Source organism: Pelodiscus sinensis, chromosome 19, assembly GCF_052426305.1.
Source record: "Pelodiscus sinensis isolate ZL-2025 chromosome 19, ASM5242630v1, whole genome shotgun sequence".
NCBI classification, from domain to species: domain Eukaryota; kingdom Metazoa; phylum Chordata; order Testudines; family Trionychidae; genus Pelodiscus; species Pelodiscus sinensis.
The window spans coordinates 4535759-4563300 of NC_143070.1; the positions used below are offsets into that span (position 1 = coordinate 4535759).

Genomic DNA, 27542 nt, shown 5'->3' on the forward strand with positions numbered 1-27542 from the left:
CCTCCTTCCAGTGCATGTGGAATATCGGGAAAAACACGCCTACGAGAAGACACCCGGAGAGGGAATGTAGGCAGGGCATCCCAGGGATACACCATCAGCCCAGCGCCCTTACAAATACAGCCGGGATCCCCGCCTGCCGGGACAGAATCCCGGGATACAGAGCATCTTGAGGAAGTCAATTTCGACCTCTTGGAACAATGTTTCTCGGCGTCTTCCTTTTGGTGCTGCACTTAGCAGGTAGGTGTCTTAGACACCAGGCTGGGGCCAGGCGGGGCAAGGTGGCCTATTTGGGGGGAGGGAGGGAGGAATTGTGAATTGCATCCTGCTTTGGATATCCTGCTGTCAGGAATGTTCTGAAGGTGGGGACCCGCAGGCACGGAGAGGCAGCAAAAAGCGCCCTGACTTGCATTCCCTGTAAGCCGTGTGCTTGTGCAGCCACTCAGGAAAGATACCGATGCCGCCCAGCTGATGAGCAGAGCGCTCACAGCGAGGTTTGTGTTTCCACGGGTGGTGCACATCTGCTTCTGCCTTGGCGCACATAGAAAAAAAATTATTCCGCGGGTGGATGAAAAAGCTTAGAGGGGACATTGGTCCTGATGGCTCACAGCCCTTTGCTAGGAACTGATCCTAGAAGTCCTCATTCCTAGTCCCCCTGTGTCCCTGCTTCTGCGCTCACTTGCCAGAATTACGCTTCCTTTCCCAGAGAGGGGAATAAGACACAGGAGTCCACCGCAGCATTCCCTCATATAGCCCCTGTGCCCCACTTCCTTCCCAGAGCAGATCCCAGCCTTGCCCATACTCTGACACCCTAGACTCCACTCCTCTCCCACCACTTGGGACAGAACCCAGGTGTCCTGGCTCCGATCCCGCCGTGCTCTAACTCCTACACCCCACTGCCCTCTCAGAGCTAGAAACAGAGGCCAAGCCTCCTAGACTCAATGCCCTTCCTCTCCTCTAGCTCACCCCCCAGCCTGGAGACTAGACTCCAGGGCTGTGTCTACACTGGCCAGTTATTCTGGAAAATCAGCCGCTTTTCCGGAATAACTTGCCAGCTGTCTACACTGGCCGCTTGAATTTCCGGAAAAGCACTGACGATCTCCTGTAAAATCATCAGTGCTTTTCCGGAAATACTATGCTGCTCCCGTTCGGGCAAAAGTCTTTTTCCGGAAAACTGTTCCGGAAAAGGGCCAGTGTAGACAGCAGAGATTTCTTTTCCGCAAAAAAGCCCCGATCGCGAAAATGGCGATCGGGGCTTTTTTGCGGAAAAGCGCGTCTAGATTGGCCACGGACACTTTTCCACAAAAAGTGCTTTTGCGGAAAAGCATCCTGCCAATCTAGACGCGCTTTTTCCAAAAATGCTTTTAATGGAAAACTTTTCTGTTAAAAGCATTTCCGGAAAATCGTGCCAGTGTAGACGTAGCCCAGGAGTCCGGGGGATCTAAACGCTCTTGAAGCAATGGAATGAAATTGACCAAAAAAAAAGGGGGTACGTTTCCCAGCTGGATCAGACTTTTCCCTGGGGGGCGTGAGGTTCGTTAGCATGTGAGTTTTTCCCTAGCAGTGGGAACCCTCGAGAACAGGCTGAACAGGCCAGGGCCTGGGTGAAACGATGACCTAACCGAGAACCAGTCACTGGTTTCTCTGTGTCACCGCTGGGCGTGAGGGGAGGGAGGGGCAGGAATATTCTGACCAGGCCCTGCATCCAGAATCTCACCTTCGAATGGCTGATCTTGGAGGCCTCTTGCCTCTGGAGGAAGTCTGAGGTATGACAAATTAGGGAAGGATGGGCGTGACCAATTACAGCCTTGATCGAAGCGACGCTGGGTGAATTCCTGCCTCTCTCGTCTCATGAGCCTGGAGAGATCCTTAGAAATGAGCAAGAGGAAAAGGAGCTGAATTTACACAAATGCTAAGTAAGCTACAGCCGTTTAGAGCTTCAGATCACAAGGGGCCTCTAAATGAAAACCAAAATGATTAGTTTTTAGTTGTATCTTCACCTATGTACCAGTCTAGATGCAAAGATAAAGCTTTCTTATTTCTATTTTCATTTTCCTTTCTGTTCGAATAACACACATTTTGGGGGCAATGTGATGGGGCCTATTAAACCTGACATAGGGTTTTAGCATGTCTTAATCCAGCCCCAAACCATACGGCGACCTATTTGAGAGCATCAGAATTACTATGAGCCAAGAATGTCTCTCATCTGAGAGGGATTTTGTCACACGTGGACTTTGATGGAAAAAAGAGTCACCTGAGAATTTTTTTCCTCCACTGTTTGGGAAAATTCCCCGAGAAACAAAACAGAGGAAAGTGTTTCAATTCCAGATGAATTTTTTTAGTTTGCTTCCCGCTTTCGGGGTGACAGACAAGATGAAGATGATGAAAGTAAACCAAACCAAAACAAAAACAAAAACAAAAAAATGAGGATTTCCATTCTCAATTCCAAAACCGAAAGTCAAACCCAAAACCGAAGTGGCCAGTTGCAATATGAAAGGGGCAGGGAGGAAGATGTTTTACATTGATACAAAAGATTCAGTTTTGATTTTTCAAAACTTTTAATTTTTCAATGATAGAAAATGCTCCCAAAACAGACTTAAAAATATTTGCATTCTAAAAAGTCACGGCAGAGTCTCGTGGAAGTATTAATTTCGATACCTCACAATCCTAACCTCCTCTACAGACTGAGCTCTCCAGAGGGACTTCATCTCCCATGATGCACCACAGCCATGATGGGACACTTTGGGGGCTGATGGGAGTTGTAGTCCCCACCGGGGAACCCACCATATAGAGGAAAATGGAGGCATAGAACAGCTGAACTACAGCTCCTATGAGGCATCACGGTGTCATTTCAGAATGAAAATATTTCAGGTTATTCGAGCAAAAAAAGTCAAAATCATCCTTCTAACAGCTCCTGTTTTCCCAGCCAGCTCGAGACCCCCAGCCCCAGCTCTGTGGGTCAGTAGTCCCTTCCCAATGGGATGTCTCTCCCTTTTCAGCTGGCTGCATTGTGCCAGTCAAACAGACTACAGCACTGTCAATAGCCACAGGTAGCCCCATTGCAACCATCTTGGCTACCAGCAGCACCACCCAGCCGGCACCACCAACACCCCTGCACCGATAGCGTGTAATCCAGTGTTTCTTAAACTTTTTAAGACTGAGGAACACCAAACAATAATTTTTTTATGGTGAACACCAAGGATTTCTTTTTTTGAGAAAAAAAAAAGCCTCCAGGGAAAAGTTGTTGAAAAAAAAAAAAAAGGAGGCTTGTCTCTTTAAGGACAGCTGTTTTGAATTGTGTTCTTTCCGTGGCACACCTCCAACTGCCTTGCAGTTCCGAAGAAACACTTGAAGAAACACTGGTGTAATGTCACCGTGCCGCCACCAGCCATGCAGCCACCTCTGCACTGACCAACACCAGCTTCTTCTCGGGAGCAGAAAATGCCACCACCATTTTGACATTTGGGAACAGGCACCACTGCACTTGGTAGTGAGAAGAAACCCCTCTTGTTTGTCACCAGCCCTGGCTGCAATCGGAAACCATAAGGTTCCCCTGACAGATCACTTGGTGAGACCCCCCATGGGGTCCCCTCAGTTCTAGTCCTGTCCTCAGAGGATGCAAAGCTCATTAAGGGTGCCTATAATTGGCTCCCCTTAGCACACTATCAGAGAGTCTCACAACCTCTAATTAATTTCCCTGTGAGGCGGAGCTGGGCTATTCTCCCTGTTTTACAGTCAGGGAAACAGAGGCAGAGATGCAGTGACGTGCCCAAGGTCACAGAGAGAGGCTGTGGCGGAGCAAGGCATGGCCCTGGGGTTGCACACAGCTTAAGCCGGTGTTCTAACCACTGGACCGAGAGCCAAGACAACAGACATTGATCTGTTAAATGAAGACTTTGAGCATTACCAACATTTTTTCACCTCCCCATGAGCACTAAGGAAAAACGACAACGATTATTTTGTCAGCTGCTTCCTCTTTCAGGGTATTCAGGGAATCAGGAAAGATCTGCCTTAGAAAAGCCCCATCGGGCTTGTGGTGAATGAAGATGGGGGCATCTCAGTGTGGCTCCCAGCCTCCCGGGACGGTGCTCATAGACACAGGCAGGCCAGTATCTGCTCCCTGGAACAGTTGCTTTTCTGCTTCTTAGTAACACTAAGCAGTACTAGGAGAGTCACCCGATGAAATAAATAGGCAGCAGGTTTAAAACAAACACAAGGAACTTTTTCTTCACGCAGCGCACTGTCAACCTGCGGAACTCCTTGCCAGAGGATGTTGTGAAAACCAGGACTCTAACAGGGTTCAAAAAAGAACTAGATACATGTATGGAGGTTAGGTCCATCAATACTCATTAGCCAGGCTGGGTAGGAATGGTGTCCCTAATGTCTGTTTGCCAGAAGCTGGGAATGGCTGACAGGGGAGGGATCACTTAATGATTCCTTGTTCTGTTAATTCCCTCTGGGGCACCTGGCATTAGCCACTGTCGGCAGACAGGACACTGGGCTAGATGGACCTTTGGTCTGACCCAGTCTGGCTGTTCTTACGTTCTTAAGAAACACCTATCCAATGGGACATGCCTCTCTTTTTAGCCACCAGCTTTGCAGCACCGGCTGTTGATGTCTTAGGACAACCCATCGAAGAGCTCATAGATGTTAACAGCTGGCTGGACGACGGTTCTGGGTCCCCAACTGTCACCACAGACACTCCTATACAGGATACACCTGCCGTCACTGGATCCCCACCAGAGGTCACCTCTGCTCTGTCCAACACCAGCCCGTTATCAGGAACAGATGGTGCCACCACCGAAGCCGCAATGGAAACAGGCACTACTGCACCAGGTAGTGAGAAGAAATGTGTCACCCAACCTGCATCCAATCAGAGACCCTAAGATTCCCCCGACAGATCGTTTGGTGAGGTCCCCGTGGGGTCCTCCAGTTCTAACCCCATTCTTACAGGGTGCAAAGCTGTTACAGCCCCAGCCAGGAAAATCTTAGACCCAAAACTGCATTAAGTGTCAGTGGAAACCCTTAGGGAGTTTCACAACCTCTAACCTCCAAGGCGGAGCTAGGCTATTCTACCTGTTTTACAGTTGGGGAAACAGAGGCAGAGACGCAGTGACTTGCCCAAGGTCAAACAGGCAGGCTGTGGCGGAGCAGGGCATGGCCCTGGGGTTGGGCACAGCCTAAGGTGGTGTTCTAACCACTGGACCAAGAGCCAAGACGACTATCGGTTAAATGAGGGTATTGAGCGTTGCCCACGTTTTTTCACAGCCCCCTGAGAGCGAAGGGAAAACGACAAAAGTTTGAAAGTCCCCACAGCTGTGAGCTTTCTACCGGCACCTTCCCCTGCTGCCCCACCCCAGAGCTGGCTGCATTTCAGCTCCAGCTGAAGCAATCGCTGTGTTTACCAGTTTGGGGATCCTCGCCTGCGTCAATCCAACTTCCTATGTGGAAATTGGCCACGTGGGGATGACACATTCTAACGCTCTCTTATTTTGGCAGCTTCCTCCTCTTTTGGGATATTTGGGGAGTTGGGGAAGACACAGCTTAAAGAAAACCCATAGGGACGGTGGGAAATGGAGATGGGGAATCTCAGGGACACAAACTCAGGGAAACTCAGCCCGCCTACACTGCATTCCTCTTGCGCCAAAGCCTATGCAAATGAAGTGCAGATTAACATATTGCCGTGCTTCGTTTGCATCATTAATTAGGGGCCGTTTTTGCACAAAAAGGAGCCGTCTACACAGCTCCTCTTTGCGCAAAACCTTCTTGCGCAAAAATGGCCCCCAATTCATTATGCAAATGAAGCGTGACAATATGCTAATCCATGCTTTGTTTGCATTGGCTTTTCCGCAAGAGGGATACAGTGTAGACGTGGCATACCAGTCTCAACAGTGGGTCTCCCGGTCTCCCGGGACAGAGCTCACAGGCTCCTGGCGGGCCGATCTCTGCTGTTTGGAACAGAACCTTTTCTGCTTCCCAATAACACTAAGAAGAATAAGGAGCCACCCAACGAAAGGAATAGGTAGCACAATTAAAACAAACACAAGGACATTTTTCTTCACACAGCGCACTGTCAACCTGCGGAACTCCTTGCCAGAGGATGTGGCGAAAACCAGGACTTTAACAGCGGTTTAAAAAAGAACTAGATACATTCATGGGGGTTAGGTCCATCAATGGCTATTAGCCAGGCTGGGCAGGGATGGTGCCCCCAGCCTCTGTTTGTCAGAGTTTGGGAATGGGCGACAGGGGAAGGATCGCTTGATGATTCTCTGTTCTGTTGGCTCCCTCTGGGACGCCTGGCCTTGGTCCCTGCTGGCAGACAGGACACTGGGCGAGATGCATTGTTGGTCTGACCCAGTCTGGCTGTTCTTACGTAACCCTTTCTCAATGGGACATCTCTCTCTTTTTAGCTATCAACGCCAACACCACCACACCGCTGCCCGTCGTACCTGATGGCTCCACCACAACTGCTCAGGTTGTGGAAAGTACCACCATACAGGCTGAGGTCAACGGCACCACCCCTATGCCATCTAATGTCACTGAGTCCACAACACCGGTCAACAGCCAAGAGAACACCACTGCCCTGACCAACACCACCCTCATCCCAACAACGGACAGCAACACCACCGAATCGACAACGGAAACAGTCACCACTACACCAGGTATTGGGAAGAAAACCCCTCTTGTTTGTCCTAGAACCATAGAACCCTAGAACACTAGAACGGGAAGGGGCCTCGAGAGGTCATCAAGGCCTGCTCCCTGCCCCCACGGTGGCACCAAGCCCCATCTAGATTACCCCTGACAGGTGTCTGTCCAACCTGCTCGTAAATATCTCCAGGGATGGAGATTCCACCACTTCCCTAGGCCGCTCATTCCAGTGCTTAGCCACCCTGCTAGGTAGGAAGTTTTTCCTAATGTCACCAGCCAGGATGCATATGGAGACGGTAAAGTTTCCCTGACAGATCGTTCTGTGGCTCTCTCAGGAGACCCGCCAGTTCTGTGTCCTATCCTCAGGAAGCTGTAATGCTGTTCTAGCCCCGACTAGGAAAATTCTTAGGCCAAAAACCTTATGATTTTAGCCCTACCAAATCCAGGGTCCGTGTTGGCCCATTTCACAGGTATAGGATTTCAGAAAGAGTCAATGTCATGATTTCAGCTATTTAAGCCTGAAGTTTCATGAAGTTGTTATTGTAGGGTTCTGTCCCCAAAGAGGTGCTGACCTATTCACGCCCCTTCCCATCGGTCTACCTGCCCATTGGCATACTATCTCTGTGCCTCACAAACTTTTAATGCAGTGGTTCCCCACCTTTTGGGGCTGCCGGGTGCCCAGGGGTAGGGATGCTCACGCACTGCGCATCCGGGGGCGGGGCTGCACACACGCCCCACGCCCGGGGGCAGCACTGCACATGCGCCACGCATGCGCCGCACACCTGGGGCCCAGGGCGCAAGAATGGCTTGGGCCAGCCCTGGTCACACGGCAGGCACACATAAATGCCCTGACGGGCGCCATGGTGCCCACAGGCACCGCGTTGGGAACCACAGTTTTAATGTCTTTCCCTGGGAGGTGGAGCTGCTCAATTATCCCTATTTTGCAGAAGGGGAAACTGAGGCACAGACCAAGTGACTTGCTCAAGGCCACAGAGGAAGGCTGTGTCAGAGCAAGGGATTGCACTAGGATTTCACACCACTGGATGCAGCATTCACGAGATAGACATTGATCTGTTAAATAAGAGCATGGAGGTTTACCGACGGATTTTGAGAGTCTAGTTAGTGTGAGGTTAGAGGATAAAGGTTTGAAAGTCCTATTCATTGCAGGATTTCTAAAAACAGCCTTAACTCTGACCCTAAAACCCTACAATACTTCTTGCCTTGCTAAAATGCTAGGTTCCTCTCGGGGGGGTTACCAAAGATATATCATATTTCAATCAACCCCAAACTTTCCGGCTGTGTCTAGACTGGCCACTTATTCCGGAAAATCAGTCGCTTTTCAGGAATAACTTGCCAGCTGTCTACACTGGCCGCTTGAATTTCCGGAAAAGCACTGACGATCTCATGTAAAATCATCAGTGCTTTTCCGGAAAAAACTATGCTGCTCCCATTTGGGCAAAAGTCCTTTTCTGGAAAACTGTTCCGGAAAAGGGCCAGTGTAGACGGCAAAGATTTCTTTTCCGAAAAAAAGTCCCGATCGCAAAAATGACGATCGGGGCTTTTTTGCGGAAAAGCGCGTCTAGATTGGCCACGGACGCTTTTCCACAAAAAGTGCTTTTCCAGAAAAGCGTCCTGCCAATCTAGACGTGCTTTTTCCAAAAATGTTTTTAACGGAAAACTTTTCCGTTATAAGCATTTCCGGAAAATCATGCCAGCGATTTTAAGAGGAATAAGGGATTTTTCGGAAAAGGCTTTATTTTCCGAAAGATCCCCGTCTAGACTGGCGCTTTCTTCCGGCAAAGCCCCGAGCCGGAAAAAAGCGGCAGCCATGTTTATACAAATGAAGCGGGGAAAATTTAAATCCCCGCTGTATTTGCAATTCCGACTTGTCTCATCTGCATCCCTTTTCCGGAAAAGGGGTCCAGTGTAGACACAGCCCAGATGTGGCCCGTTGACTGAATGTGACCCACGGACCATTAGTTTGCGGCCCCCAATGCAGTTTGGATTTTCGTGGGGCTCAACACACGGCCCACGGGTGGGAGCCAAAACAAAAAACAGAGTCACTAGAATGGTTTTCTGTTGAGATGCGTTTTAGGAGTGAAATTCTTGGACTGTCATTGCTCAGTAAAAATTCTGTCCTGTGGGTGGAAATGGGGTCACTGTTGCATTTTATTAATAGCTGCAGAACCGACTGAAACGGGGCCTGCGTGCTGTGTAGTCTTGCCTTAATCTTTGTAGTCATGCCTGCCCGTGTGGAAGAAGCTATTTGCATATCATTGCATATAGATTTGCATGTATCTGCAACCCACCCTCGGCATGTGCTGTGAGTATCATTGTGACCCCCAGGGCTTCCGAAGTTTAGTAGCCCGGAGCTAGCCCATCCCTGACGGATGCTTTTCTAACCTGCTCTGAAATACTTCCAATGAGGGTGTCTCCATGGCTATGTCTAGACTGCAAGCCTCTTTCGAAAGAGAGCGTCTAGACTGCACGCGGAACTTTCGAAAAAGCGGCTTGCTTTTTCGAAAGAAAGCACCCAGTGAGTCTGGATGCTCTCTTTCGAAGAAGCCCTATTTACATTCAAGAACGCCTGCTTTCGAAAGAGGCGCTTTCGAAAGAAGGCGTTCTTCCTCGTGCAATGAGGTTGACCGCCGTCGAAAGAAAAGCCGCGTTCTTTCGATTGAATTTCGAAAGACCGCGGCTGCAGTCTAGACGCAGGTGACGTTTTTTCGAAAAAAGGCTACTTTTCCCAAAAAAACCCCTGAGTCTGGACACAGCCTATAAGGGTCCTTTTCTCTGTAGGGCCGGTTCCAGCACCGCCAGCGCTGCCGATCTGGGCGATTCTTGTGATCATTCTGTCGGTGGCTGCCATCATCGTTGCGGGCGTCATCGGATGCGTCGTCTGCTGCAGGGTAAAGCCTATGGGGAAGGGGAAGAGGCGTTGGCTGAGTTGGGGGCACCCCTCCTGGCTCCCCAGCTACCCCCGGGCGCTCAGCTGATGATCACTGGTCTTCCAGTGAAACCCCAAGTGTCACCATGCCATCCGCTGAGGAGCTGGGATGACCTGGCCGCCTCCGAAAGGGAGGGAGGGGAAGAACGGAGGAGCGCTCGTTAAAGGGGCGCAGTGCCATTCAGCTACCCCCAAAGCCCCTTACTCCATAAAGTTGACCTCTCAGGCAAGTCCACTACCTCCTAGAGAGGTAGCTCTGGTTTATATTGCCTCCGTAGGCTCCGCCCCTTCCCAGAAGCCTTTGTGAAGATTGGTTCATTGCTTGGGTTTGGGGTTCTTTTTTCCCCTCCCCCGTTGTCTCCTCCCCACCGTCCAATTGCCCTGAGATGGCAGGCGCTCCGCCCGCCGATTGCCCTGGAGCAAAACGGAATCTTTTCCGCGTGTGGCTATTTTGCCACTGGTGTGCGGAATAATGTGCTGTGCGCCGAGGTATGAGGGAATGTGCACCCCCAGCTGAAATATAAAACCTAGCCGCGGCAGGGGGGTGCGCTGCAAATCCGCAAAGCGGCGTTACGCTCTCCCACGCGGCCGCACCGCTGTCCCAGGCACCCCCGGTCTGGCGTTTCCAGGAATGAACGCTGTCATTAAAGTCTCAGCCCTATGATGAAACCCCCAGGGACATGTCCCGCCAAAATAGGCGGGACTCAGCTGAGCAGGCCGTTGAGGGCCCATGGCTGGATTGGCGGCTGAGCCAGATCCAGGGCTGGAGATGCTAGCCTGCTGGAGGGAGGGTGGGGATTCGATCCGGCATCAGATGGGAGTCGAGAAGATGCCACGATGCACCTACAGATTTGATCAGATGCAGTGGGGGGGGGGGGACGATGCCAAGCCAGAGGGGTGGGAGGTGCCCACCTAAACGAATGGTGACAATTCATTCTCCCCCTTCCAGAACTACTAAGCCCAGCTGACCGCAGTCCCAACCTGTGTCCAGCAACCCGGCCCACCTCCATTCAAGACAGCCTCGCAAGAAGGAACGCCATGAAGTAACAGGCCCCCCAAGGACGTCTCCTAAGGGGTTGGGTCACTCCTCACGCTGCATCCAGGGAGGACCAGACGTGTCCTCCCGGGAAACAGACCTGTGATTTTTCCTGGAAGCCAAATGAAATGCACAGCCGCAGGCTCTAAGCCAGCTCATCCCAGGAGTCCTGGCTTCCAGCCTCCCCCCGCCACACACACTAACCCTTGGACTTCACTTCCTCTCCCCCAGACAAGGAAGGAACCCAGGAGTCCTGACTTCCAGCCTCCCCCCTCCACACACACTAACCCCTAGACTCCACTTCCCCTCCCCCTGCACTCTAACCCTTAGACCTCACTTCCCTTCCCCCAAACAAGGAAGGAACCCAGGAGTGCTGACACTAGACAGGCCCCCACACCTCACCTGCTCCCTGTTCCTGGCCCAGAGCCAGGCCTCCTAGTTCTGAGCCCATGCACCCCAGCACTAACCCCAGAGCCAGGGCCAGCTCTCAGTCTAGCTCCCCTACTAATGCACTAAATTCCAGTCCCCTTCCCTAATGGGATAGAACCCAGAAATGTTGACTCCCACGCCCTCTAACCACTAGTCCTCCCTCCCTCCCTGAGCCAGGGGGAGAATCCAGGATCCCAACAGGAAGGAGAGCCAGAGAAATGGGGTGATCAGCTCTTCCCAGAATCCCCCTCTGGGCTCCATCACACGGAGACGCTCCCTTGGCTTTACCCCGTCCCAGAAGCCTTTGAGAGGACTGGTTCATTAGAACCAGCTGCTTGGGTTTGGGGTTCTTTTCCCCCTCTCCCATCGTCTCCTTCCCACAGTCCAATTGCCCGGAAGATCCTGCCACACGCAAGCCGGAGGAGGAAGCTCAGGCGGCCGACTGCCCTGGAGCAAAATTTCCTTCTTAGCTTTTCCATCCTTGTGTGCATTTGTTTCCGGCCAAGTGCAGAATCAATGTTTACGCGCGCGCTGAGGCACGGGCGGACGTGCACCACCAGCCGAAACAAACCATCTAGCTGTAGGCGCTCTGCTAATCAGCTGGACCTACCTGCCGTAAGAGCAGGCGTGGGCGAAATGCACTTTGTGGGGAGCAGGATTGGGTGAGGGGAAGGAAAACACCCAATCTCTCGTCAGTTTCCCAAGAGGAGCGAAGACCTCTCCTGGGGTAATAAAAGGGGCCTGAAATTAATATTTAATCCATTATTTAATTAACAATTGTCTGAATTCCTGCAATTGTCTGAATTCCACTTATGAATATATATGATCTACAAGCCGACCTTTTTTGTTTGTTTTGGTATCCTGGGGGGGGGGGGGGGGGGTGGATCTGTCTCTCTCCTGAAGGACTGACGGGAAGGAGCTAAGGTTTTGCGTGTGGCAGTGGTGATAGTGGGTCTTGCAGGACAGGAGCCAGAAGACCCACGCAGGGGGGAGGGGGGCTGTAGGATTTATGGGGCCCTACCCGGTACGATTACACTGGTACCCCTAGGCCGGAGGGCAGACCCGGGGAAGGGGGGAGAAGATGATGACGTTTTAGAGCTGTGATTCCATAGTCTTCACCAGCGCACTGAAGAAATATTTTCAAAACCAATTTTAAACTAAGGTCCCGTCGACGAACACAGAACATTCCGAAAGTGACAGGATAGACCTGGGCTTGGCAAAGGCCTGTTAAATGTTTTCATGGCCCCTTGAGTGGCTTTTTCACTGGGGTGGAACACACCCATGCTGTACAGGGATCTTTCGCCCCGTGCTAATGTAAGCGGGGGAATGATCCCGCTCTTGTGGGGAACTTTCCTGGCTTCTATACACCCCGGTGAAATGAACCAGCGAAAGGATCTGAGTCCCCGCTCCCGCTTCCTTTACCCCACGGCTTCCCTGATCCTGAGGGCTCCCCCTCCACTCTCCTGAGTAGCAGAGCCCTCGAAACCCCAACAAGGCTGGGCCCAGGTTTCCTGGGGCTTAATCCCCGACCTTGTAGTCACTAGGGGCAGGAGTTAGGGTGTCCCCACTCCGAGGTGCTCTCTTCACACTGCAGGCCTTCTTGGCCCAGTGATCACTTCATAAGGTTCAAAGCAAATACAATTTATTAAACAACAACTGATTAAAGAGAAAAGAATAAGACAAAATGAGACTGGTTAAATGAGAACACACAGCCCTGCTCTGCAGCACAGGGACATCAACACAGCAGCCTGCAGAGTATAAGGACAGTTCACAGTCTCTTCCTTACAGGCCCCTTAGAGGCCCTGGATATGCTGCAGGGGGGCTGCAGGCTGGACACGCTTGCTCTGGCAGTGACCACACAGCCTCAAGCTCGAAGTGGCCAGACCCCTCTCCCAGTCCAGAGCCTCTCCCCACACTTTGCAGTTCCCAGCTGCTCACCACATCCAGCTGCAGGCTGTGCTGCTTGGCCAGTTCCAGCTCCTTGTGTTGCTTCTCTGTTCCTTTTGGCTCTCTGAGCACTGCCAGTCTGCTGCTCAACACAGGGTATGTGCTCTTGAGCTGTGTGTGTCAGGCTCAGCTGCTGCAAAAACTGCCCCTCAGCACACAGCTTGCTTTGCTAGTCTCTCAGCTCCCTGTTTTTGCAGGACTTCTTCATACAGCTTGCACTGCTCTTTTCAGCTCTCTGTCTTTGCAGGACCTCTTCTGCACACAACTTGTTTGTTCAGAGACAGAGAGAGAGCCAGAACAATCCCAGCTCACAGGGAGGACGGGGCCTGGCCTCTCCCCTTCCTCACTGGCCTGTCCAACCTGTCAATCAGGCCGAGCTGGAGTGTTGGCTGCTTTCCATTGTCTCTGGGGTCAGTCAGTCTCATGAACTCTTCCCCTTCAGATACTGGGAGCTGGCAAACCAAAAACTCCCACAGAGTTTTAGTAAGGGGTAACAGTCCCCTTACACTAACATGCAGCTGATTCTGGGGTGGAACACAACAGCAGTATAACAGACACACAGCCAAGCTGTACAGGAATCTTTCGCCTAGTGCTGACTCTGGGGTGGAACACAACAGCAGTATAACAGACACACAACAATGCTGTACAGAGATCTTTCACCTGTTGCTAATATGCGGCTGACTCTGGGGTGGAACACAACAGCAGTATAACAGACACACAGCAATGCTGTACAGGGATCTTTCACCTGTTGCTAATATGCGGCTGACTCTGGGATGGAACACAACAGCAGTATAACAGACACACAGTCAAGCTGTAAAGGAATCTTTCGCCTAGTGCTGACTCTGGGGTGGAACACAACAGCAGTATAACAGACACACAGTCAAGCTGTAAAGGAATCTTTCGCCTAGTGCTGACTCTGGGGTGGAACACAACAGCAGTATAACAGACACACAGTCAAGCTGTAAAGGAATCTTTCGCCTAGTGCTGACTCTGGGGTGGAACACAACAGCAGTATAACAGACACACAGTCAAGCTATACAGGAATCTTTCGCCTAGTGCTGACTCTGGGGTGGAACACAACAGCAGTATAACAGACACACAACAATGCTGCACAGGGATCTTTCACCTGTTGCTAATATGCGGCTGACTCTGGGGTGGAACACAACAGCAGTATAACAGACACACAGCAATGCTGTACAGGGATCTTTCACCTGTTGCTAATATGCGGCTGACTCTGGAGTGGAACACAACAGCAGTATAACAGACACACAACAATGCTGCACAGGGATCTTTCACCTGTTGCTAATATGCGGCTGACTCTGGGGTGGAACACAACAGCAGTATAACAGACACACAACAATGCTGCACAGGGATCTTTCACCTGTTGCTAATATGCGGCTGACTCTGGGGTGGAACACAACAGCAGTATAACAGACACACAACAATGCTGCACAGGGATCTTTCACCTGTTGCTAATATGCGGCTGACTCTGGGGTGGAACACAACAGCAGTATAACAGACACACAGCAATGCTGTACAGAGATCTTTCACCTGTTGCTAATATGCGGCTGACTCTGGGGTGGAACACAACAGCAGTATAACAGACACACAGTCAAGCTGTAAAGGAATCTTTCGCCTAGTGCTGACTCTGGGGTGGAACACAACAGCAGTATAACAGACACACAGTCAAGCTATACAGGAATCTTTCGCCTAGTGCTGACTCTGGGGTGGAACACAACAGCAGTATAACAGACACACAGCCAAACTGTACAGGAATCTTTTGCCTAGTGCAAACATGCAGCTGACTCTGGAGTGGAATGCAACAGCAGTATAACAGCCACACAGAAACGCTAGACAGGGATCTTTCGCCCTGTGCTAACATGCAGCTGACTCTGGGGTGGAACGCAACAGCAGTATAACAGACACAGAGCAACGTTGTACAGGAATCTTTCACATCGTGGTATTATGCGGCTGATTCTGGGGTAGAACATAACAGCGCTATGTCTACACTGCAGGCTTCTTGCACAAGGGTGTGTCCACACTGCCACGTGCTTTTGCGCGAGAGTATCCATGGCAACGTGGACGCTCTCTTGCGCAAAAAAGCTCTGATGGCCATTTTAGCCATAGGGGTTTCTTACGCAAGAAACCTTTGTTGCCTGTCCACACTGCCTTCTTGTGCAAGAGCTCTTGTGCAAGAGGGCTTATTCCTTGGGGGGAGAGAAATAACTCTTGTGCAAGAAGCCCACTATTCCGATGCTTTACTGTAAACTTACTTGTGCAAGAATGCACATGCGATGTAGACGCTCCGCACGCTTTTGTGCAAGAACGTCCACTCTTGCACAAGAAGCCCGCAGTGTAGACATAGCCCGGCAGTATAACAGACACTCAGCAATACTGCACAGGGATCTTTCAGATGCTCACATGCATCTGACTCTGGGGTGGAACACAGCAGCCGTATCACAGCTGCAAAGCTGTGTTGCACCCAGCTCTTCCCCAGCACTTGAATCATTGCCAACGCTGGGGTGGAGCACCAGTTGAACATTGCATAGGAACGCGACTAATGAGATAATGAAGTGATAAGACGTTCATTTAAGTGGCGGAACAACTTGTTTAATAATCAATGACCCAGATAAACAACACATTACAATTCTAGACAGGAAATGCAGAACAACACCTTGCCCCTGCCTAGGGTTTAACCAGGACACAAAAGGTTCACGCCCCAGCTCGAATGAAAAATGCCGGGCGAATGTTTAAGAGTCAGAATTGATCAAGAATTCGGCACAGACTTCAAGGGGGAGCACTCCCTATAGAGATCCCCATTTCGATCTTTGGCACTAAGCCAGCTCAGTGACATCTGACCCCAATGCAGCACAAACTGGCCTAGAGCAGTTTTTCTCAACCTCTTTTTCATTAAGTACCCCCTTTAAAAAAAAATATTAGAAGTACCCCCAGTACCTACAGTTTTCAGACACACAACTTTTTTTCTACCGTTGCAACACATTTGTTTAAACAACTTAATCGTAGCTGGGCGGGCGATGACATTTTTGGGTGTAAAAAGTACAAAAATAATAAAGCACTGTAAAAATTAATACAAAATTCAGTTTTCTCCAAGTTTCAGTGTTGTTGACGTACCCCCCGGACTTCTCTTGAGTATCCCTAAGGATACTCGTACCACTGGTTGAGAAACACTGGCTTAGAGGCATCTGCTCCTGGCTCGGTCAGGGATGTTTCCATAAGCAGACTTTTATGTAAAAGCCTGAAGCTGTCACCTCTAAATCCATGAGGGCGGGGGAGGGGGCTGGATTATATTCAATTTCACCCCCGGAGGTCTAAACGTTGTAATAAATTCATCAGTGTTACACTCCGCCACAAAGTTCCTTTTGCCATGCAGAATAATTTTTGTTACGTGCACCAAATGATGTGCACCACCTGCAGAAATCAGCAGGGTGGCATCTGAATTTCTCCCAGAGGAAACACTGCCCCACCGGCATATGGAAAGAACGCTACCCTAATAGCACGAAGGGGAAACGGGTGCTTATAAGAGCAGCCAGACTAGCTCCTGTCTCTGGACAGTGGCCAGTGCCCGGTGCCCCAGAGGGAGGGAACAGAACAGGGAATCCTCTTGTGATCCCTCCCTTGTTGCCCATTCCCAGTCTCTGGCAAATAGAGGTTAGGGACACCCTCCCTGCCCAGACCTCACCTGCCTGAATTTCTACACAGGCTGAATGGCAGATTAGAACCCCAGAGTCCTGGCTATCAGCCCCCCAGCTTCTAACCACTAGACACCACTTTCCTTCTAGAGCTGGGGACAGAACCCAAGAGCCCTGACTCCCAGCTCCCTCTCCCCACGACGGTGTGTCTACACTACCGTGTTGTTTCGCAATAGCTTATTTCGAAATAACGTGTCTAGACACAAAATGCATTTCGAAATAGCGTTTTGCAATTTCAGAATAGCGCGTCCACACTGATAGGCCGCTGAATCGCATTTAAGACCATCCGGAACCGGTTCTGGCAGGGCATCAGGTCAGGAGTTACCTTGTGTGGCTGCTGCCTGAGGCTATCTGAGACCTTTGCTTAAAAGGACACCCCCCGCCCCGGACAGCCGGCTCTAAGGTTTCTCTGCTTGCTTGCCTACCTCGCTGAGGGACAGCAAAGCATTTTTTTCTCTGCGTGCTCTGGTTGCCTTCACTCGGGACACCATAGCACTCTGCAGCATGGAACCGGAGCCACCCTTGGGCACTCTGGTACTTCTCCTGGACGTGTTGCTGCGAGCCTGGCAGCACGTTCTGCAGGCAGTAACAGTCTCCCTGGTGTGCCCCGCTGGGGGCTTGTGCCTCATTCCTCCCTCACGTCCTTCTACTTACCCCTCCTTAACCCCCTTTGCTGCTGTACAATAAAAGACACACGTGTTCATTACTACAAAGCCTCTTTAGGAACAAAACTGGAGTGTGGGGAAACGAAACTGAGGTGAGACTGGGGAAAGAAGGTGGGAGAGGGGAGGAGGGAGGGTGGGAAAGGGGAGGGGGAAACCTGGGAGGAGGGAGCTGCCAGGGGGAGGAAAGGGGAGGAAGGGGACGAGAAGCTCAGAGCTCAGGGTTGGGGGTCTCACCGGCCCTACTGTGTCCCAACACCACAGGTGCGGGGGCCTCGGTGTCCCTGGGGGTGTGGGGAGGAAGAAGCGGGATGGGGAGGAGTGGGAGGAGGAGCAGTAGCTGGGGATGCAGCAGGGGTGGAGCAGCAGGAGACAGCAAGCTCTGCCCCAAGGTTGATGACCACCTAGGGGGCACAGACCGTCCTGACCCCCAGGATGTGGTCCACGGCATCAAAATAGGGGCAGGGGTCTGGGTCTGCCCCTAGTTGGTATTAAGCTTAATACCAATGTGGACACAAGAACAAATGGATATAAGCTGGCTAGTAGGAAGTTTAGACTTGAGATTAGACGAAGGTTTCTAACCATTAGAGCAGTGAGGTTCCCTAAGGGAAGTAGTGGGGGCAAAAGATGTATCTGGCTTCAAGATTAAACTAGATGGCTACGTCTACACTGGCCCCTTTTCCGGAAGGGGCAGGTTAATTTCAGCTATCGTAGTAGGGAAATCCGCGGGGGATTTAAATATCCCCGCGGCATTTAAATAAAAATGTCCGCCGCTTTTTTCCGGCTTTTAAAAAAGCCGGAAAAGAGCGTCTACACTGGCCCCGATCCTCCGGAAAACTTCAAACTTCAAACTTCAAAGTAGGAATAAGATCCTCCGGAAAAGGGCTTTTTTTCCGGAGGATCGGGGCCAGTGTAGACGCTCTTTTCCGGCTTTTTTAAAAGCCGGAAAAAAGCGGCGGACATTTTTATTTAAATGCCGCGGGGGATATTTAAATCCCCCGCGGATTTCCCTACTACGATAGCTGAAATTAACATGCCCCTTCCGGAAAAGGGGCCAGTGTAGACGTAGCCGATGGGTTTATGAAGGGGATGGTTTGATGAGATAACAGGATCTTGGTAACTAATTGACCATTCATTATCAGTGGGAAATAGGTCAATGGAGGGATGATAGGAGTTACTATAGAGAATTTCTGGGTGTCTGGCTGGTGAGTCTTGCCCACATGCTCAGGGTTTAGCTGATCGCCATATTTGGGGTCAGGAAGGAATTTTCCTCCGGGGTAGATTGGCAGAGGCCCTGGAGGTTTTTCGCCTTCCTCTGTAGCATGGGGCACAGATCACAGCTGGAGGATTCTCTGCATCTTGGGGCCTTCAAAGTATTTGAAGGCTTCAATATCTGAGCTATAGGTGAGAGGGTTATTCCAGGAGGGGTGGGTGAGATTCTGTGGCCTGCACTGTGCAGGGGGTCAGACTAGATGATCATAATGGTCCCTTCTGACCTTTGAGTCGATGAGTCTATGAGTTGGGAGCTTCCCCCATGTGGTCCAGGCATACACTTGCCGCAGCTTCTTTATTTTCATGCAAACCTGCTCCTGGGTTTGCATGTGGCCTTTGGTGGCCAGGCTGGCAGCCGTCTGCCTGTAGACGGTTGCATCTGTTTAGTGCGGAGATCATGGACGTTGGAGGCATGATTTAGATCCCTGATCTCCACATTGGACTAGGCAGATGCCTGCCTTTTCCGGCCCCTGGCAGGCTTCTGGGAGCTGGCAGACTCGTCCTGGGGGCAATGGAGGGCTGGCTGGCACTGGCTGCCTGGCTCATGCTGGGGTCACTGGATCGGGGCAGCGACTGCTGGCTCTGGGCTGGCAGGCTTGGAGCCGGCACAAGCACTGTGGTCAGTCTACCCCTTTAAGGGCTCCAGGGAGGGTGGGAGGGAGAGGAGTTTTCTTGGTTGTGCCCAGAGTGGCCACCAGGGCACGCTGGGAAGGGCTGGAAGCCCCCTATTTCGAAATAAGCGTTTACACAGCGCTTATTTCGAAATAGCAATCCTCGTGGAATGGGGTTTACCGATTTCGAAATGAAGCCCCCCGCTATTTCGATTTAATTTCGAAATAGCAGCTTGGCTGTGTAGACGCTGGTAAAGTTATTTCGAAATAATGGCTGCTATTTCGAAATAACTTTGCTACGTAGACATACCCTAAGGCTACGTCTACACTGGCCACTTCTTGCGCAAAAACTCTTCCACAAGAGCACGTCTACACTGGCATGTGCTTTTGCACAAGAGCATCCGTGCCAGTGTGGACGCTCTCTTGCACAAGAAAGCTCTGATGGCCATTTTAACCATCGGGCTTTCTTGCGCAAGAAATTCATGTTGCCCGTCTACACTGGCCTCTTCTGGAAGAGCTCTTGTGCAAGAGGGCTTCTTCCTGAGTGGGAGCATCAGAGTTCTTGCACGAGAAGCCCTGATTTTATACATTAAAACGTCAGTTTACTTGTGCAAGAACACGCGGCCAGTGTAGACCGGCAGCAAGTTTTTGCACAAGAGCGGCTGCTTTGGCGCAAGATCCCGCCAGTGTAGACACAGCCGTGGTGTTTTCCCAGTTTAATGCTGATGTCAGTTACCTCATGTTATTAAAGATTTGCTGCTATACCGAGGCTCTGTGCTTGCGAGAGGGGAAGAATTGCCTCTTTGAGGCACCCAGGGGTGTGTGTAAGATTTCCCAGGTCACTGGGTGGGGGCTCGAGCCGGTGTTGCATTACGTTGTTGAGAGGGGACCCCTAGGTACTGAACCCGGCCCTTGCTGCTATTAATTCAGCCTAGCAGAAGGGTTACTTACACACACACACACACACACACACACACACACACCACACACACACACACACACACAATGCCTTCTCAAAGATAGTTAGGACTCAGTAACGCTGGATCCCAGCCTGCTCTAACCACTAGGCACCACTTGCCTCCCAGCCAACATGCCGGCCCCACCATGCTCCTCTTTCCGGTGCCGGAATTACACGGACCAGGTAGCGCAATTCTCAGGCAAACACTTTAATGAGAGTTTATTTCAAACACCACAAGGGAAACTGGGCCCCCCCGGTCATGAGACAGCTTTGCTCTCTGGCGGCGGGCGGCTCACCCCAGTGAGCACGACTGTGATGCCCCACGGTCACATGGGCCCCATATCTGGAGGGGTGAGGCAAGGGTGTGGAAGATACAGGGGAGAGGAAGGAACAAACACCAGTCCCGGTGAGGTGAGGGCAGATGCACTGACGGGGGAGATTAGACAGACAGACAGACAGACAGACAGACAGAGGGGGTGGATGGGGATAAGTAAAGAAGACAGACAAAGGGGGTAGATGGGGATGGATAGACAGAGGGGGTGGATGGGGATAAATAGACAGACATACAGAGGGGGTGGATGGGGACAGACAGACAGACAGAGGGGGTGGATGGGGACAGACAGACAAACAGAGGGGGTGGATGGGGATAAATAGACAGACATACAGAGGGGGTGGATGGGGACAGACAGACAGACCGAGGGGGTGGATGGGGATAAATAGACATATACAGAGGGAGTGGATGGGGACGGACAGACAGACATACAGAGGGGGTGGATGGGGACAGACAGACAGACCAAGGGGGTGGATGGGGATAAATAGACAGACATACAGAGGGGGTGGGGATGGGGACAGACAGACATACAGAGGGGGTGGATAGGGACAGACAGACAGACCGAGGGGGTGGATGGGGATAAATAGACAGACATACAAAGGGGGTGGGGATGGGGACAGACAGACATACAGAGGGGGTGGATAGGGACAGACAGACAGACCGAGGGGGTGGATGGGGATAAATAGACAGACATACAGAGGGGGTGGATGGGGACAGACAGACAGACCGAGGGGGTGGATGGGGATAAATAGACAGACATACAGAGGGGGTGGATGGGGACAGACAGACAGACAGAGGGAGTGGATGGGGACAGACAGACAGACAGAGGGGGTGGATGGGGATAAATAGACAGACATACAGAGGGGGTGGATGGGGACAGACAGACAGACAGAGGGAGTGGATGGGGACAGACAGACAGACAGAGGGGGTGGATGGGGACAGACAGATATACAGAGGGTGTGGATGGGGACAGACAGACAGACAGGCAGAGGGGGTGGATGGGGACAGACAGACAGACAGAGGGGGTGGATGGGGACAGACAGACAGACAGGCAGAGGGGGTGGATGTGGGATAGCTAGATAGGAAAGACAGTATCTATGGAGACAGAGGGACAGACAGACAAGTCCATGGGGGGCAAGGGAGACGGACGAACACTTCACCAGAGCACTGGAGGTCACCTCAGTTCTGGCCCATCGCCTCCAAAACTCGAGCTTCACCCAGGCCCCTCCCTGGGGCACCCAGCCTCTTCGGACCCCCCGGGGGCCCTGCTGGGCTTGCAGAGACCGGGCGCAGAGGGACGGGGCTGCCGTGTGGGGCGAGGCCTGGCAGGAGGGCGGCTGTGGGCTGGGAAGGGACGAGGCCCCCCGGAAGCGCGCGAGGGGTCTGGGCAGAAGGGGACGCTAATCAGCCTTTGGGGGTTGCTGGGGGGGCTTCTCTGAATCGTCCCACTCAGGCAGCGGGGGCCAGGGGGCGAGGGGCAGGCCAGGCCCAGGCGGGTACGGGTCATCGGGCAGCGGCGGCTTGGGCGGCTTCGGCTGCATGGGCAGCGGCCAAGGATCCTCAGGTCGCGGAGGCTGCGACGGGCCGGCCGGAGACCCGGGCTGAGGTGGCACCGCCGGCCCTGCCGGCCAGGGCTTCCCCGGCACGAGCGGCCCCCGCGGCAGAGGGTGGGGAGGCTGGGGGGGTCCTTCCGGCCAAGGCTGGGGCGGCACCGGGGTCAGCGGGTCGTCGGGCCTCGGTATCCGGGGGACCCCGGGCGCAGGCTTCTCCGGAGGGTCAGGGCGCGGGCGGGGGCTGGACATGCTGCGGCCTCACTGTGGGGCACGGTGCCTGGAGAGGTAAGAAGGGGAGAACGTTACCAGCGGGGACCTCGCCTGCCCTTCTGGGTGGAGACAGCACCACGGCCAGGAACCCCATAACAGCCAATCCACCTCCCCTGGCACCAGCTATCCACCGTCCTAGCCAGCCACCCTGCCCTACCCCCCTCTCCCCAGCTAACCTCCCCTAGCTCCATGTATCTACTCACCCTGCCCTACCCCCATCTCCCCATCTCACCTCCCCTAGCTCCATGTATCTACTCACCCTGCCCTACCCCCATCTCCCCATCTCACCTCCCCTAGCTCCATGTATCTACTCACCCTGCCCTACCCCCATCTCCCCATCTCACCTCCCCTAGCTCCATGTATCTACCCACCCTGCCCTACCCCCATCTCCCCATCTCACCTCCCCTAGCTCCATGTATCTACTCACCCTGCCCTACCCCCATCTCCCCAGCTAACCTCCCCTAGCTCCATGTATCTACCCACCCTGCCCTACCCCCATCTCCCCAGCTAGCCTCCCCTAGCTCCATGTATCTACCCACCCTGCCCTACCCCCATCTCCCCAGCTAACCTCCCCTAGCTCCATGTATCTACCCACCCTGCCCTACCCCCATCTCCCCAGCTAACCTCCCCTAGCTCCATGTATCTACCCACCCTGCCCTACCCCCATCTCCCCATCTCACCTCCCCTAGCTCCATGTATCTACTCACCCTGCCCTACCCCCATCTCCCCGTCTAACCTCCCCTAGCTCCATGTATCTACCCACCCTGCCCTACCCCCATCTCCCCAGCTAACCTCCCCTAGCTCCATGTATCTACTCACCCTGCCCTACCCCCATCTCCCCAGCTAACCTCCCCTAGCTCCATGTATCTACCCACCCTGCCCTACCCCCATCTCCCCAGCTAACCTCCCCTAGCTCCATGTATCTACCCACCCTGCCCTACCCCCATCTCCCCAGCTAACCTCCCCTAGCTCCATGTATCTACTCACCCTGCCCTACCCCCGTCTCCCCATCTCACCTCCCCTAGCTCCATGTATCTACTCACCCTGCCCTACCCCCATCTCCCCAGCTAACCTCCCCTAGCTCCATGTATCTACCCACCCTGCCCTACCCCCATCTCCCCAGCTAACCTCCCCTAGCTCCATGTATCTACTCACCCTGCCCTACCCCCATCTCCCCAGCTAGCCTCCCCTAGCTCCATGTATCTACTCACCCTGCCCTACCCCCGTCTCCCCATCTCACCTCCCCTAGCTCCATGTATCTACTCACCCTGCCCTACCCCCATCTCCCCAGCTAACCTCCCCTAGCTCCATGTATCTACCCACCCTGCCCTACCCCCATCTCCCCATCTAACCTCCCCAAGCTCCATGTATCTACCCACCCTGCCCTACCCCCATCTCCCCAGCTAACCTCCCCTAGCTCCATGTATCTACCCACCCTGCCCTACCCCCATCTCCCCATCTAACCTCCCCTAGCTCCATGTATCTACTCACCCTGCCCTACCCCCATCTCCCCAGCTAACCTCCCCTAGCTCCATGTATCTACCCACCCTGCCCTACCCCCATCTCCCCATCTCACCTCCCCTAGCTCCATGTATCTACCCACCCTGCCCTACCCCCATCTCCCCAGCTAACCTCCCCTAGCTCCATGTATCTACTCACCCTGCCCTACCCCCGTCTCCCCATCTCACCTCCCCTAGCTCCATGTATCTACTCACCCTGCCCTACCCCCATCTCCCCAGCTAACCTCCCCTAGCTCCATGTATCTACCCACCCTGCCCTACCCCCATCTCCCCAGCTAACCTCCCCTAGCTCCATGTATCTACTCACCCTGCCCTACCCCCATCTCCCCAGCTAGCCTCCCCTAGCTCCATGTATCTACTCACCCTGCCCTACCCCCGTCTCCCCATCTCACCTCCCCTAGCTCCATGTATCTACTCACCCTGCCCTACCCCCATCTCCCCAGCTAACCTCCCCTAGCTCCATGTATCTACCCACCCTGCCCTACCCCCATCTCCCCATCTAACCTCCCCTAGCTCCATGTATCTACTCACCCTGCCCTACCCCCATCTCCCCAGCTAACCTCCCCTAGCTCCATGTATCTACCCACCCTGCCCTACCCCCATCTCCCCAGCTAACCTCCCCTAGCTCCATGTATCTACCCACCCTGCCCTACCCCCATCTCCCCAGCTCACCTCCCCTAGCTCCATGTATCTACTCACCCTGCCCTACCCCCATCTCCCCAGCTAACCTCCCCTAGCTCCATGTATCTACCCACCCTGCCCTACCCCCATCTCCCCAGCTAACCTCCCCTAGCTCCATGTATCTACCCACCCTGCCCTACCCCCATCTCCCCACCTAACCTCTCCTAGCTCCATGTATCTACCCACCCTGCCCTACCCCCATCTCCCCAGCTAACCTCCCCTAGCTCCATGTATCTACTCACCCTGCCCTACCCCCATCTCCCCAGCTAGCCTCCCCTAGCTCCATGTATCTACTCACCCTGCCCTACCCCCGTCTCCCCATCTAACCTCCCCTAGCTCCATGTATCTACCCACCCTGCCCTACCCCCATCTCCCCAGCTAACCTCCCCTAGCTCCATGTATCTACTCACCCTGCCCTACCCCCATCTCCCCAGCTAGCCTCCCCTAGCTCCATGTATCTACTCACCCTGCCCTACCCCCGTCTCCCCATCTCACCTCCCCTAGCTCCATGTATCTACTCACCCTGCCCTACCCCCGTCTCCCCAGCTAACCTCCCCTAGCTCCATGTATCTACCCACCCTGCCCTACCCCCATCTCCCCACCTAACCTCCCCTAGCTCCATGTGTCTACTCACCCTGCCCTACCCCCATCTCCCCACCTAACCTCTCCTAGCTCCATGTATCTACTCACCCTGCCCTACCCCCATCTCCCCAGCTAACCTCCCCTAGCTCCATGTATCTACCCACCCTGCCCTACCCCCATCTCCCCAGCTAACCTCCCCTAGCTCCATGTATCTACTCACCCTGCCCTACCCCCATCTCCCCAGCTAACCTCCCCTAGCTCCATGTATCTACTCACCCTGCCCTACCCCCATCTGCCCACCTAACCTCTCCTAGCTCCATGTATCTACTCACCCTGCCCTACCCCCATCTCCCCATCTAACCTCCCCTAGCTCCATGTATCTACCCACCCTGCCCTACCCCCATCTCCCCAGCTAACCTCCCCTAGCTCCATGTATCTACCCACCCTGCCCTACCCCCATCTCCCCAGCTAACCTCCCCTAGCTCCATGTATCTACTCACCCTGCCCTACCCCCATCTCCCCGTCTAACCTCCCCTAGCTCCATGTATCTACCCGCCCTGCCCTACCCCCATCTCCCCGTCTAACCTCCCCTAGCTCCATGTATCTACCCGCCCTGCCCTACCCCCATCTCCCCGTCTAACCTCCCCTAGCTCCATGTATCTACCCGCCCTGCCCTACCCCCATCTCCTCATCTAACCTGCCCTAGCTTCATGTATCTGAGCCACCCTGCCCTACACCCATCTTTCTTTGTAACCTCCCCTAGCTCCATCTGCCCATCCACACTGCCTTACACCTAGGTAGCCATCCTCCCTTTCTTAGACCCATCTGGCTAGCCCCCCACCCCACCCCTCATTCCATACATCCATCACCAATCTATCCACCCTCTTCCCTTCAATCCTGCTGTCCTTCCGTCCAGCCACACCCAGATCTATTTGATGTGTCTGTCTAGCCTCCCTTCTCTCTCTCTATTTCCGGTCGACGTGACGGGAGCAGGGACAGACAGCTGTCTGTGCATCAATCTCCGTCCATCTCAGCTCGGATCAAGCTGTCCTTCAATCTCTGTTCACTTTTTTGATCACCCTACACTCTGCTGAATCCGTGCCCAGCTGTGTTCATCTCGCCTCCTCTCTACCCAACTGGGCGTCCATCTGCCGGCCGTTCCAGCCGTCCATCCATGTGGGCTCCACCTCTCGCTAACACTGCTCCTATTCCTCGTCCCTTCCGGCTACCTCTGCCGGGCCAGCTCCGACTGTACGTCTCCCCTCCGCGCTCCCCACCCACCTCGTCCTTTGTCCACGGGGCAGATAAAGCCCCTAATTGCTTGGCGCACCTGCTGATTAGCTGTCGTGGCCAGGTGCACCGCTCAGCGGCAGCTTTGTGCAGGGAGATGCCGGCAAATCCGTTCCTCCGGGTGACGCTGCAAAGGAGAGCGGGGGTGATGGCAGCTTGCGGGGGGCAGAAACAGCCCCCCACAAGCTACAAACTAGCTGGGACAGCTACCAGGAGCGCTGGTCGGGCAAGGCCGTGAAGAACCCCGAAGCCCATGTCGGCACAGGGGGCCTTAGCCATGCGGCTAGATCAAAGCCAAGAGGCAAATCTACTCCTAGGAGCCCTGGCTGTGAGCCCCACCCCGTGGTTCTACCCACTAGACCCCACTCCCTGCCCAGAGAGCCCAGGAATCCTGACTCTACTCACTAGACCCCACTCCCTGCCCAGAGAGCCCAGGAATCCTGACTCTACTCACTAGTCCCCACTACCTGCTCAGAGCTGGGACTAGAACCCAGGAGTCTTGACTCCCTGCCCCTGCTCTACCCAGTGGTCCTGGCTCCTTTCCCAGAGCTGTGGACAGACCCCAGGAGTCGAGGCTCCCAACCCCACACCCCTCCCAGAGGCCCCCCTCCCCCCTACCACCCCATTCCCCACTAGGGGTCAGGTCGATGTACCTGACAGAAGGACCCAACGGGGCAGGCGCTGTGCTGTCTCCAAGGCACGCAGGGGCCTGGCAGGCAGCAGAAGCTGGCTGGGAGCCGCCAACGTTTATAGCAGCCCGCGGAGCAGAAGAACCGGACCGGCGGGTGCTCCCCAAACGGCTGCCCTGGCACGATGGTGCCTCTTGCTAGGGAAGTCAGGAGGAAAAGCTCCCCCCCTCCCTCCGCTTACAACATCTCTGAGTCAGGGAAGCGAGCCGGGCGCAGGGCAGGGGAGGTCATCGAACCTTCCCCATGTATCTAGGAGGGGGAAGGAGGCACCGGGAGGGCAGTAGGACCTAGTGGTTGGGGCGGGCGTTTGCATTCCTGGCTTCCATCCCCAGGTCTGGGAGGGGGATCAAAGGATAGAGCAGGCAGCCAGGCCTCCTGGGTCCTATCCCCAGCTCTGGGAAGGCTGTGG

At 53.6% G+C, this 27542-nt stretch overlaps 1 protein-coding gene and 1 long non-coding RNA gene across 2 annotated transcripts; one reads left to right on the forward strand and one right to left on the reverse strand.

Moving 5' to 3' along the window:
• Nucleotides 1-80: 80 nt before the first annotated feature.
• On the forward strand, nt 81-11895 carry LOC106732246 (uncharacterized). The gene is made up of 5 exons (XM_075913475.2): nt 81-237; nt 4585-4833; nt 6408-6659; nt 9445-9554; nt 10542-11895. The coding sequence occupies exons 1-5, from the start codon at nt 198-200 to the stop codon at nt 10548-10550; spliced, it is 660 nt and encodes a 219-aa protein (XP_075769590.2). The 5' UTR covers nt 81-197; the 3' UTR covers nt 10551-11895.
• Nucleotides 11896-20330: 8435 nt separating this feature from the next.
• Nucleotides 20331-27309, reverse strand: LOC142823128 (uncharacterized). The gene is made up of 3 exons (XR_012898450.2): nt 27098-27309; nt 26485-26571; nt 20331-22378 (listed from the first exon to the last, which is right to left on the reverse strand). It is a non-coding gene; the product is annotated as an uncharacterized LOC142823128 (long non-coding RNA).
• Nucleotides 27310-27542: the final 233 nt, after the last annotated feature.

Excerpts from the sequence above, each read along its gene's own strand:
- LOC106732246 (XM_075913475.2), top strand. The coding sequence starts at position 198 with ATGTTTCTCGGCGTCTTCCTTTTGGTGCTGCACTTAGCAG. Across the intron at positions 238-4,584 it reads TTTGGTGCTGCACTTAGCAG|CCACCAGCTTTGCAGCACCG; the intron begins GTAGGTGTCTTA and ends CTCTCTTTTTAG. Across the intron at positions 4,834-6,407 it reads AACAGGCACTACTGCACCAG|CTATCAACGCCAACACCACC; the intron begins GTAGTGAGAAGA and ends CTCTCTTTTTAG.